The sequence below is a fragment of the Tachyglossus aculeatus genome, chromosome 4 (assembly GCF_015852505.1).
Source record: "Tachyglossus aculeatus isolate mTacAcu1 chromosome 4, mTacAcu1.pri, whole genome shotgun sequence".
Taxonomy (NCBI): domain Eukaryota; kingdom Metazoa; phylum Chordata; class Mammalia; order Monotremata; family Tachyglossidae; genus Tachyglossus; species Tachyglossus aculeatus.
The window spans coordinates 80245144-80258070 of record NC_052069.1 but is presented as its reverse complement, the minus strand read 5'-3'; the positions used below and the strand labels follow the sequence as shown (position 1 = coordinate 80258070).

The following is a 12927-nucleotide window of genomic DNA, read 5'->3' as shown; positions in this document are numbered from 1 at the left end:
TGTCTCCTCCCCCTCCCCCCCCCCCCAGGCCCCGGCTTCTGTTTATCGGGGGAGGGGGAGGTGGGGGCTGCCGCCCCCGATCGCGAGGGAATCGATTTGTATGTCTCTGTCCCGGAGCCGGCGGCCCCCGTCCCCGCCGGCCCCGCCGGTCCCGCCGGTCCCGCCCTCCCCGTAGGCCCGGCCCGGCCCGGCCCGGCCAACATGTCGGCTCCGGTCGGGGCCCGGGGCGGCCCGTCGCCCCTGCCGCCGGCCCCGGCCCCGGCCCCGGCCCCGCGGCCCGAGGCGCCCGACCTCAGCCACCTGACCGACGAGGAGCGGAGAATCATCCTGGCCGTCATGGACCGACAGAAGAAAGAGGACGAGAAGGAGCAATCGGTGCTCAAGTAAGGACCGGCCGGCCCACGCCCTATACCTCTGTCTGGCTGTCCGTCTGTCTGTCTCTGCCCGCCCTTGGGTAGGGACCGTCACTAGCTGTTGCCAACCTGGACTTCCCAAGCGCTTAGTCCAGCGCTCTGCACACAGTGAGCGCTCCAGAAATACGATGGAATGAATGAATGAATGAATGTGTGTGTGTGTGTGTGTGTGTGTGTGTGTGTGTGTGTCAGTGAGGACCTCCGCCAGCCGCCCCTCTGTCTGTCCGGCCGTCGGGGGGCCGGACGGGCGCTGCCTCGGCAGCCTGTCTGGGGTTGTGTGTGTCTGTGTGTCTCCTTCTGTGTGCGTGATGGGTGTGTGCGTGTGTGTGTGGTGTGTGTCTCCTGTGTGCGTGTTGAGGGTGTGTGTGTGTGTGTGTGTCGTCTCCTTCTGTGTGCGTGTTGGGGGTGTGTGTGTGTGTGGCTGGGGGGTCGGGCCGCGGGGAGGGAGGAGGACAGGGGTGTGTGAGGGGTGTGGATGGGTTGGGTGTGCTTGTGTGCTCTCTGTGTGTGTGTGTGTGTTTTTTGGGGGGGTTGTGTGCGTGCATGTATGTCGGGCGGCGGGGAGGGAGGAAGATGGGGGGAGTGTGGATGTGCTGTGTGTGTGCCTGTTGCGTGCGTGTGTGTGTGTGGATGTGTGTAGGGCGGCGGGGAGGGAGGAAGACAGGGGTGTGTGGGATGTGTGCTCTGTGGGTGCTGGGTGTTGTGTGTTTATGGGTGCTGTGTGCGTAGTGCGTCGGGCGGCGGGGAGGGAGGAAGACGGGGGTGTGTGGGATGTGTGCTCTGTGGGTGCTGGGTGTTGTGTGTGTGTGTGTGTTTGTGTGTGCTGTGTGCGTAGTGTGTCGGGCGGCGGGGAGGGAGGAAGACGGGGGTCTGTGGGCTATATGGACGTGTGCTCGGTGGGTGTGTTGTGTGTGTGTGTGTGTTTATGTGTGCTGTGTGCGTAGTGTGTGGGAGGGAGGAAGACGGGGGTCTGTGGGATGTGTTGCGTGTGTGTGTGTGTGTGTGTCTGTGTGTGGATGTGTTGGGTGTGCTTGTCCATTCATTCATTCTTCTAGACTGTGAGCCCACTGTTGGGTAGGGCCCGTCTCTATACGTTGCCAACTTGGACTTCCCAAGCGCTTAGTGTACAGTGCTCCGCACGCAGCAAGCGCTCAATAAATACGATTGATTGATTCAACCGTATTTATTGAGCGCTTACTGTGTGCAGAGCGCTGGACTAAGCGCTTGTGCGTTGTGTGTATGTTGGGCGCCTGTGTGTTGTGTGTGTGTCGGGCGGCGGGGAGGGAGGAGGATAGGGGTGTGTGTGGGGGGTGTGAGGATGTGTTGGGTGTGCTTGTCCATTCATTCAGTCGTATTTATTGAGCGCTTACTGTGTGCACAGCGATAACCTCTGGAGAGCTCACCTCCTCCAAGAGGCCTTCCCAGACTGAGCCCCTTCCTTCCTCTCCCCCTCGTCCCCCTCTCCATCCCCCCATCTTACCTCCTTCCCTTCCCCACAGCACCTGTATATATGTATATGTTTGTATATGTTTATTACTCTATTTATTGATTGATTTTACTTGTACATATCTATCCTATTTATTTTACTTTGTTAGTATGTTTGGTTTTGTTCTCTGTCTCCCCCTTTCAGACTGTGAGCCCACTGTTGGGTAGGGACTGTCTCTATGCGTTGCCAATTTGTACTTCCCAAGCACTTAGTACAGTGCTCTGCACATAGTGAGCGCTCAATAAATACGATTGATTGATTGATTGATTGGACTAAGCGCTTGTGAGTTGTGTGTGTGTATGTGCGCTGTGTGTGTTGTGTGTTGTGTGTCGGGCGGCGGGGAGGGAGGAGGATGGGGTGTGTGTGTGTGGATGTGTTGGGTGTGCTTGTCCATCCATTCGTTCATTCAGTCGTATTGATGGAGCGCTTATTATGTGCAGAGCGCTGGACTAAGCGCTTGTGTGTTGTGTGTGTGTATGTGTGCGCTGTGTGTGTTGTGTGTCGGGCGGCGGGGAGGGAGGAGGATAGGGGTGTGTGGGGGTGTGTGTGGATGTGTTGGGTGTGCTTGTCCATTCATTCATTGTCGTATTGATGGAGCGCTTACTGTGTGCACAGCGCTGGACTAAGCGCTTGTGTGGGGTGTGTGTATATGTGTGTTGTGTGTGTGTCGGGTGTGTGGATGTGTTGGGTGTGCTCATTCATTCATTCATTCGTATTGATGGAGTGCTTACTGTGTGCAGAGCGCTGGCCTAAGCGCCTGTGTGTTTGTGTGTGTATGTGTGCTTTTTGTGTGTGTGTGTGTGTGTGTCGGGCGGCGGGGAGGGAGGAGGTTAGGGGTGTGTGTGGGGTGTGTGTGGATGTGTTGGGTGTGCTTATTCATTCATTCAGTCGTATTGATGGAGCGCTTACTGTGTGCACAGCGCTGGACTAAGCGCCTTTGGGGGGGGGTTGTGTGTGTGTGCTGTGTGTGGCTGTGAGTCGGGCGGCGGTGGTGGTGGGGAGGAGGACGGGGGCGTGGGGGGGCGGTGTAGACGGGGAAGCCGTGTAGATGGTGGCGGCCGGATTAGGAGGAGGAGGAGGTGGCTGGGTGTCGACGATGAGGAGGAGGAGGGCGAGGAATCCAATATGGCCGCCCACAGGTGCTCCGCTCCGCTCCGCTCCCCGGGGCTGTGCCACAGGAGGCCGGCGGGGGCCCGGCCCCACCCCACCCCGCCCCTCGAGTGGGGAAGGGCCGGCCCACGGAGCGGGAAGGACGGCGGAAACGGGCGGACGGCCGGGCGGATGAGGGGCCGACCCTAGGCCCGGGGGGCGTGTGGGGGGGCGGACCGTTACCACAGCCGCCATCTTCCCTCCCCGCCCCGCTCCGTGGAGAAGCGGCCTACCTCAGTGGGAAGAGCCCGGCCTTTGGAGTCAGGGGTCATGGCTTCGAATCCCTCCCCCGTCCCTTATCCGCTGGGTGACTTCAGGCAGGTCGCTTCACTTCTCTGGGCCTCAGTGACCTCACCTACGAAACGGAGATTAAGATTGTGAGCCCCCCCGTGGGACAACCTCATCGCCTTGGAACCTCCTCAGCTGTAAAATGGGGATTAAGATTGTGATTCCCCCCCCCCCCCCCGTGGGACAACCTCATCGCCTTGGAACCTCCCCGGCGCTTAGAACAGTGCTTTGTGCATAGTAAACGCTTAATAAATGCTATTATTATTATTATTATTATTATTATTATTATTATTCTCTGGGCCTCAGTTACCTCATCTGAAAACTGGGAGCCCCCCGTGGGACAACCTGATCACCTTGGAATCTCCCCAGCGCTTAGAACAGTGCCTTGCACATAGCAAGTGCTTAATAAATGCCATTATTATTACTATTCTCTGGGCCTCAATTACCTCATCTGAAACCTGAGACAACCTGATCACCTTGGAACCTCCCCAGCGCTTAGAACAGTTCTTTGCATATAATAAGTGATTAATAAATGCCATTGTTATTATTATTATTCTCTGGGCCTCAGTTACCTCATCTGAAAACTGGGAGCCCCCAGTGGGACAACCTGATCACCTTGGAACCTCCCCAGTGCCTAGAACAGTGCTTTGCACATAGCAAGTGCTTAATAAATACCATTATTATTATTATTATTCTCTGGGCCTCAGTTACCTCATCTGAAAACTGGGAGCCCCCCGTGGGACAACCTGATCACCTTGGAATCTCCCCAGCGCTTAGAACAGTGCCTTGCACATAGCAAGTGCTTAATAAATGCCATTATTATTACTATTCTCTGGGCCTCAATTACCTCATCTGAAACCTGAGACAACCTGATCACCTTGGAACCTCCCCAGTGCCTAGAACAGTGCTTTGCACATAGCAAGTGCTTAATAAATACCATTATTATTATTATTATTCTCTGGGCCTCAGTTACCTCATCTGAAAACTGGGAGCCCCCCGTGGGACAACCTGATCACCTTGGAACCTCCCCAGCGCTTAGAACGGTTCTTTGCATATAATAAGCACTTAATGAATGCCATTGTTATTATTATTATTCTCTGGGCCTCAGTTACCTCATCTGAAAACTGGGAGCCCCCCGTGGGACAACCTGATCACCTTGGAACCTCCCCAGCGCTTAGGACAGTGCTTGCACATAACAAATACCATTATTATTATTATTATTATTATTATTATGCACAGCCCAGCTGCCCTTGGCCCCTGCTGCACACGGCGGGCCTCACCTCCAACCGGCAGCCCTCCGGGCCCTGTTGCTTCCCGGCAACTTTTAGCCCTGGGACTCACGCCAAGCTCCTACAGCTGGCACTGGGAATTGCCCCATTTTGGGATCCACTAGTTTCCAACTTCTGGCCTGGGAGCCCGTTGTTGGGACGGGACCGTCTCTATCCGTTGCCCAGTTGGCCTTCCCAAGCGCTTAGTCCAGTGCCCCGCACGCAGTAAACGCTCAGACTGGGAGCCCGTTGGTGGGGCGTGGCTCAGTGGAAAAGGGCCCGGGCTTTGGAGTCAGTAGTCATGGGTTCAAATCCCGCCTCCGCCAATTGTCAGCTGTGTGACTTTGAGCGAGTCACTTTACTCTGGGCCTCTCTGTAAAATGGGGATTAAAGCTGTGAGCCCCCTGTGGGACAACCTGATCACCTTGTAACCTCAGCGCTTAGAACAGTGCTTTGCACATAGTAAGCGCTTAATAAATGCCATTATTATTATTCTCTGTCGCCGATTTGTCCTTCCCAAGCGCTCAGGACAGTGCTCTGCACACAGTGAGCGCTCCATAACATCTACATGTGTTTTGTGGTCTGTTTCCCCCTTCTAGACCGGTAGCCCGTTGTTGGATAGGGACCGTCTCCGTGTGTTGCCGACTGGTACTTCCCAAGCGCTTAGTACAGTGCTCCGCTCGTAGTAAGCGCTCAGACTGTTAGCCCGTTGTTGGGGAGAGACCGTCCCTTCCTGTCGCCGATCTGACCTTCCCAAGCGCTTAGTACAGTGCTCTACGCCCAGTGAGCGCTCAATAACTAACGGTTTCGACACCCGTCTACGTGTTGTGTTTTGTGGTCTGTCTCCCCCTTCTAGACTGGGAGCCCGTTGTTGGGAGGGGACCGTCTCTATATGTTGCCGACTGGTACTTCCCAAGCGCTTAGTACAGTGCTCCGCACACAGTAAGCGCTCAATAAATAGGATTGAGTGAAAGACTAATACTTCAGCACCGGGGAACTGTCCAGGCGGGGCCCAGCCGCTGGGAAACCAGCTCCCGCCGTCAAGCTCAGCTTGGACTTCCATTTTTCCCCTCAGATTAGGTGGACAACGTTTCCTATCCCTAAAGGCCGTGGGATTTTTTTTTGAGAGGTCAAAGGTCAGTCGGGGCCGAAGACGGGGACCCTCTTTTATGGCGACCCTTTACAATAAAAGATCTCTTTTGCATCCCCTTCAGAGTCATTCATTCGTTCGATCGTATTTATTGAGCGCCTACTGTGTGCAGAGCACTGTACTAAGCGCTTGGGAAGTACAAGTTGGCAACAGATAGAGACGGCCCCTACTCCACAGCGGGCTCACAACCTAGAAGGGGAAGACAGACAACAAAACATATTCACAAAATAAAATATATAGATGAGATTCATTTGAATTGAATTGAATCATTCATTCATTCAATCGTATTTATTGAGCGCTTGCTGTGTGCAGAGCACTGGACTAAGCGCTTGGGAAGTACAGATGAGAAGTAGCATGGTGTAGTAGCGAAAGCACGGGCCTGGAACTCAGAAGGTCATGGGTTCTAATCCTCACTCCACCCCTTCTCTGCCATGTGACCTTGGCCGAGTCACTTCACTTCTCTGGGCCTCAGTTCCCTCATCTGTCAAATGGGGATTAAGGCTGTGAACCCCACGTGGGACAGGAACGGTCGCTAACCTGTCACCCGTCTACTTGTTTTTTGTTTTGGGTCTGTCTCCCCCTTCTAGACTGGGAGCCCGTTGTTGGGTAGGGACCGTCTCTATATGTTGCCGAACTGTACTTTCCAAGTGCTTAGTCCAGTGCTCTGCAAACAGTAAGCGCTCCATACATACCATTGAACGAATGAATGAGTTGGAGTCTGGACATGTCTCTGTGGAGAAACTGTCTCTTACTTGTATTTGGATCCAGTACGGTTCGCTCATAATCTGCTCAGAAAGGCAGCCGGGTGGATAATGGTCTTCCGTAGTATAACTGCCCCATCTCCCTCTAAGTTAAAGATTTGGACTGGAAAAAATAGATCTCTATCAATCCCATGACAGAAACCTGTTTTTTTCCCATCACCAAGTTCAGTTAGTGGGTTGCATCCTTGTTATAACTACTTTTTTATTTTTAAAAGTAGGTACCAGGAATATCTCGAGGGAAGGCAGAGGCCCAACGAATGAACATCCGACTGGGCTATTTTGGGCCTCTGCTTCATTCATTCATTCATTCGTTCATTCAATCGTATTTATGGGGCGCTTACTGTGTGCAGAGCACTGGACTTAGCGCTTGGGGAGTACAGTTCGGCAACAGATAGAGACGGTTCCTATCCAACAACGGGCTCCCAGTCTAGAAGGCTATGCTGTACTTCAAAATCGAAGCCGCCTTCTGGATTTTAATGCTCGTTGGCGCGTGTCTTATACTTTATGAGAGTGATAATAATCACAGTACGATCAACACAGTTTTTTTTACATTGTATTTACGGAAATTCATTTTCTAAACAGATTTCACACCCCCGTTTTGTAGTTTCTCCTTTAATTGGAACTCTTAATAAAGTTTCCTCTTGAATTTTTCAGAGCCGATAGTAAAGTGAAACAGGGTGTGTTGCTTTGATTCATTTTAAGAGACTATCTTCAGAGAGATTTAGACTTTTATTAGTAACATGCCATTATAATCTGTGAATCTTCAATTCTGAAGGAGTTGATATAGTTATGAAATTTGTAAAATATTTATCTATGATAATACGCAGCGACATATTGAACCAAAGTATTGCTGCCATTGTTTATTTTTCTAAAACGTTTGGCTATATTTTTTTACAAGCTGTTCATTGTGATTTTATAACAGAGTTTTACCGTGATCCCCCAGAGAGTGGTAGTTTATACGCGACATGCCGCTTTTCCCCCCTCTCATACTGTGATCATATTATAAGCACAGAAATTCTGTCAAACTTTTGAGAGTTAGGTTGTGATAGTGCTGAGCTGCAGAGGATGTTTTTATTAGCTAGAACACTGTGTATACCTATTAAAAGTTTTTCGGATATCTGGAAAACTGAATTATATATCTAGTACACCTGTATCTAAACAAATATTGTATGCAAACATGTGTAATGTTTGTTCTGTTAATGTTCACCTTATAGCAGTATAGTTTGCTGCTTAATACGAGCACTAAGTACACACACACACAAATGTAAGAGGCTCACTGTCTATTTAAATAATGATCACTTTAAAAATTAACTTATATATTAATTCCCCAAATTTCCTGTGAGCAAAAAGTTGGCGTACCTGGTGTTGAGTTATTCATGTGTGAAATTATTTGAAAATATATTTAAAATGACATTTTGATTTTGATTTGAAAGTTAGAAGGGTATGAAGAAATTAAAGAATAAGAACAATACAAACATACAAATAGTGCATGGATTTATATTCATGAAAGCCGTTGTAATAGTGTGACAGGATATAAATCAGTCTGGTATAGTATGTTTGCTGTAGTTTGGATATTTTTTTTGGGGGAAAAATATTATCACCAATCATTTTACAATAATTGGGCATTTCCCTGATCCCAGAGGCAGAGAGGGGGAGATGAAATTTAAACTAGTCATTTCTTTTTTCATTTCTTTTTGTTTTTTTTTTTTTTACTTTTGTAATATATTGAGCAAAGTGTTTGCTGGAGAGGAAGGTTGGAGTTGGCTGAAATAGAGTTTTAGTGTTTCAATTACCTAACCCCTTTATCCTCTGTTATCTTGGTAGTTGAGATTTGTTTGTATTTATTTTAGTGAATAATTAACTCCTGCCGTTATGTTTTCTGAGTGGGAAAATTTCCTCATTTGTAAAATAAAAAAGGGAAAATATGGGAAATAGAAAGAAGATAGAAGGTATAATTGGAAGCAGGGAACGGGTCTGCCACCTACTGAGACTTGGAAACTGGTTTTTTCTTTGATGGTGATAAGTGCTTACTGGGTGCCAATCAATCAATCAATCGTATTTATTGAGCGCTTACTATGTGCAGAGCACTGTACTAAGCGCTTGGGAAGTACAAATTGGCAACACATAGAGACAGTCCCTACCCAACAGTGGGCTCACAGTCTAAAAGGGGGAGACAGAGAACAGAACCAAACATACCAACAAAATAAAATAAATAGGATAGAAATGTGCAAGTGAAATAAATGAATAAATAAATAAATAGAATAATAAATATGCCAGGCACTGTACTAAGCACTGGGGTAGATGCAAGCTAATTCTGGTTGGACACAGTCCATATCCCACATGGTACTCACCGTCTTAACCCCCAAATCGTACGGATTTTGAGATAACACTGTTTTTTCCATTATTTGTGTAGATTGCCTATTAAAATCAGTGAGTGGCTTGCTCCCACTTGGGAGGAAATAGTCTGACATAGTTATTTAGGCCCATGATTTCTCGATAGCCAGTCTATTTGGACCAAGGGCAGCGTGGCTCGGTGGAAAGAGCATGGGCTTGGGAGTCAGAGGTCATGGGTTCTAATTCTGACTCAGCCAAATGTCTGCTGTGTGGCCTTGGGCAAGCTGCTTTACTTCTCTGAGCCTCAGTTACCTCATATGTAAAATGGGGATGAAGACTGTGAGCCCCACGTGGGACAGCCTGATCACCTTGTATCTCCCCCAGAGCTTAGAACAGTGCTTCGCACACAGTAAACTCTTAACAAATGCCGTCATTATTATTATTATTATTATTAGTTGGGTCTTTGGGCTTGTTTGAGGAAGACTATAATGTAATTTAAATGTTCCTTAAAATAAACACAAATATTGGAACTCCAAATTACTCTTATGTGTTTCTTTAAAAAAAAATAACTTCAACACATACATGAATTTAAACCCTACCGTGCATAGAGCAGATGCGCAATAAATGCTACTGGTTGATCGATACCTTTGTTATTTGTTAGTCTGAAGCTTGTTTTTTACATTTAATAAAATGATTCAAATGTATATTTTAATTCATTTGTTTTTCTGGTCAGCCACATGTGTGGGATAGCTTTGGTAAATGCCCAGGAATTTGTAAACTCCTTGTGGACAGGGAACATATCTACCAACTCTGTTACGTTGTACTCTCCCAAGCACTTAGTACAATGCCCTGCACATAGTAAGCACTCAATAAGTACCACTTACAGCTTGATTCATTTGATTTTTTTTTTTTTTTGCCTACCAGCCAGACAAATTTTTGGTAGCAGAAACACAACTTGGAATTTATAAATTAATTTGTTCAAATTATTACTCATTTATTGAATAGAATATCATGACTTAAATGCTATTATTATTATTAATATTATCATTCTTGTAATCATCTAAACATCGGTCGTAGCTAGGCAGAGATAATTTTATTTTGATAGCTAGGAGAGAGGATGTTCCGGCTCTGGAGAACAGAACCTTCTCTTTAGGATTCAGAAGCTCCATACCTGACTAAGCTCCATTCATTCATTCATTCATTCAATCGTATTTATGGAGTGCTTACTGTGTGCAGAGCACTGGACTAAGCACTTGGGAAGTACAAGTCAGCAACATATAGAGATGGTCCCTACCCTACAATGGGCTCACAGTCTAGAGGGGGAGACAGACAACAAAACAAAACATGTAGACAGGTGTCAAAATCATCAGAACAAATAGAATTATAGCTATAAGCACATCATTAACAAAATAAATAGAATAGTAAATATGTACAAGTAAAATAAATAGAGTAAGAAATCTGTACAAATGTATGCAAGTGCTGTGGGGAGGGGAAGGAGGTAGGGCGGGGGGGGTGGGCAGGAGGAGAGGAAAAAAGGGGCTCAGTCTGGGAAGGCCTCCTGGAGGAGGTGAGCTCTCAGTAGGGCTTTGAAGAGAGGAAGAGAGCTAGCTTGGCAGATGTGTGGAGGGAGGGCATCCCAGGCCAGGGGAAGGATGTGGGCCGGGGGTCGACAGTGGGACAGGCGAGAACGAGGCCCAGTGTGGAGGTTAGCGGCAGAGGAGCGGAGGGTGCGGCCTGGGCTGTAGAAGGAGAAAAGGGGGGAGAGGTAGGAGGGGGTGAGGTGATGGAGAGCCTTGAAGCTGAAATAATGGAGTCTTTTGTCAATAATAGTGATGGTATTTGTTAAGCGCTTACTATGTGCCAAGCACTATTCTAAGCACCGGGGTAGATACAAGGTAATTAGGTTGTCCCACGTGGGGCTCACAGTCTTCATCCCTTTTTTACAGATGAGGTCCCTGAGGCACATAGAAGTTAAGTGGCTTGCCCAAGGTCACGCAGCAAACAAGTGGCGGAGGCGGGATCAGAACCCATGTCCATCTGATTGAAATAATTGTATCTTCTTTCCCAGGCAGTGCTTAAAGAAGGGCACAGCCTGGAGTGACCGCCTGTGAGACTTGGTCACTTTGGAAAAGGGTTGGCCTGTAAGACTACTGCCTGACCAGGAATCCCTGCCACATCATCTGCCTGGAAAGATTGCTTCCCTTTGGTTGGGACTTGAAGATGTCTGCATTGTTTAATAACTCATGTGTGTCTTGTTCGTTGTAGAATCAGTCTGTCAGTCAGTCATATTTATTGAGCACTTACTGTGTGCATAGCACTGTCCTGAGTGCTTGGGAGATTGTAATGTAACAGATTTGATAGACACATTCCTTGCCCACATGGAGCTTACAGTCAAACGGATCATAGCAAAACAGAATGTGCTGGTTTGGAATATTCATTCATTCAATCATATTTACACTGTACTAAGCACTCGGGAGATTACAGTGCAACAACAGACACATTCCCTGAGCTTACAGTCGAGAAGGGCAGATGGACATTAATATGAATAAATAAGTCAAATGCAGATCTGTACTTAAGTGCTGTGGGGCTGGGAAGGAGGGTGAATAGAGGCAGCAAGTCAGGGCGACGCTGACGGGAGTGGAAGAAGAGGAATGGAGGGCTTGGTCAGAGAAGGCCTTTTGGAGGAGATGTGCCTTCTATAAGGCTTTTAAGTGGGGGAGAGTAATTGTCTGGCGGTCTTGAGGAAGGAGGATATTCCAGGCCCGAGGAAGGACGTGGGCGAGGGGTCGGCAGTGAGAAAGGCGAGAGTACTATGATTATTTTTGAAGGAAGTCATTGGAATTGGCATTAGCATTAGAAGAGTGAAGTGTGCAGACTGGGTTGAAGTAGGAGAGTAGCGAGGTGAGGTAGGAGGGGGCAAGGTGATTGAGTGCTTTAAAGCCAATGGTGAGGAGTTTGAGTTTGTTGCGGAGGTGGATGAGCAACCACTGGAGGTTCTCGAGAAGTGGGGAAATATGTCCTGAACGCTTTTGTTGAGAAATGATCCGGGCAAGCAGAGTGATGGACTGGAGTGGGGAGAGACAAGAGGCTGGGAGGTCAGCAAGGAGGCCGATACAGTAATCAAGGCGGGAGAGGATAAGTGATTATATTAACATGGTAGCAGTTTGGATGGAGAGGAGCGGGCCGATTTTAGCGATGTTGTGAAGGTGGAACCAACAGGATTTAGTGACAGATTGAATCTGTGGGTTGAATGAGAGAGAGGATTCAAAGATTCAACGCCAAGGTTATGGGCTTGTGAGAGAGGAAGGATGATGTCCCGTCTACAATGATGGGAAAGTCAGGAGCGTCAGACTGTTAATCTGAGGGCCCATTGTTCAAGTTACTGTCTGGGTAAAAATTAACTGGGAAAGCAGCGTGGCCTAGTGAATGGACCACGGGCCTGGGAGTCAGAAGGACCTGGGTTCTAATCCGGACTCTGTCTGATGTGTGACCTTGGGCAGGTCACTTCACTGTACCTCAGTTACCTCATCTGTAAAATGAGAATTAAGACTGTGAGCCCCATGTGGGACAGGGACACACCTGATTAGCTTGTATCTACTCAGAGCTTAGTATAGTGTCCAGCACATAGTAAGTGCTTAACAAACACCATTGAAGTAAATGAACATACTCACCCGGGGTTGTCTCGAGAGGTGCATGACCTGTCTTTCCAGTTTTGCAGTCACACAACCAGCTAAGGACATAATCTTCACTAATAGGCTTTCACAGATTGGGTCAGCCCTTGTGCTCCAATCAATCAATCACTGGTATTTATTGAGCACTTACCGTGTTAAGAGCACTCTACTAAACGTTGGGGATAGTACAACACAACCATCTAACAAACACATTCCCTTCCCACAACAAGTTTACTGCCTAGAGGAGGAGACAGACATTCCCGAAGATAGGCTTAGCTAGAGCCAGATCCAGCTGAATAAAGAATAAAGAGCCACTCGTAGCATCTGTCCAACTCTCTTGTGGAGAACCATTAAGGGTGGGAAGAGGTAATTCATTCGTTCAGTCGTACTTATTGAGCGCTTACTGT

At 48.1% G+C, this 12927-nt stretch overlaps 1 protein-coding gene across 32 annotated transcripts in view; it reads left to right on the top strand.

Annotated features, from left to right (window-relative positions):
• The first annotated feature begins 201 nt into the window (after window positions 1–201).
• The window catches only part of RIMS2 (regulating synaptic membrane exocytosis 2), a 748658-nt gene continuing 735932 nt past the window's right edge, over window positions 202–12927 (top strand). For all 32 annotated transcript variants that reach the window (XM_038744900.1, XM_038744915.1, XM_038744888.1 and 29 more), the window contains exon 1: window positions 202–383. In XM_038744900.1, the coding sequence (XP_038600828.1) occupies window positions 202–383 (182 nt within the window). The remainder of the gene's footprint in view (window positions 384–12927) is intronic.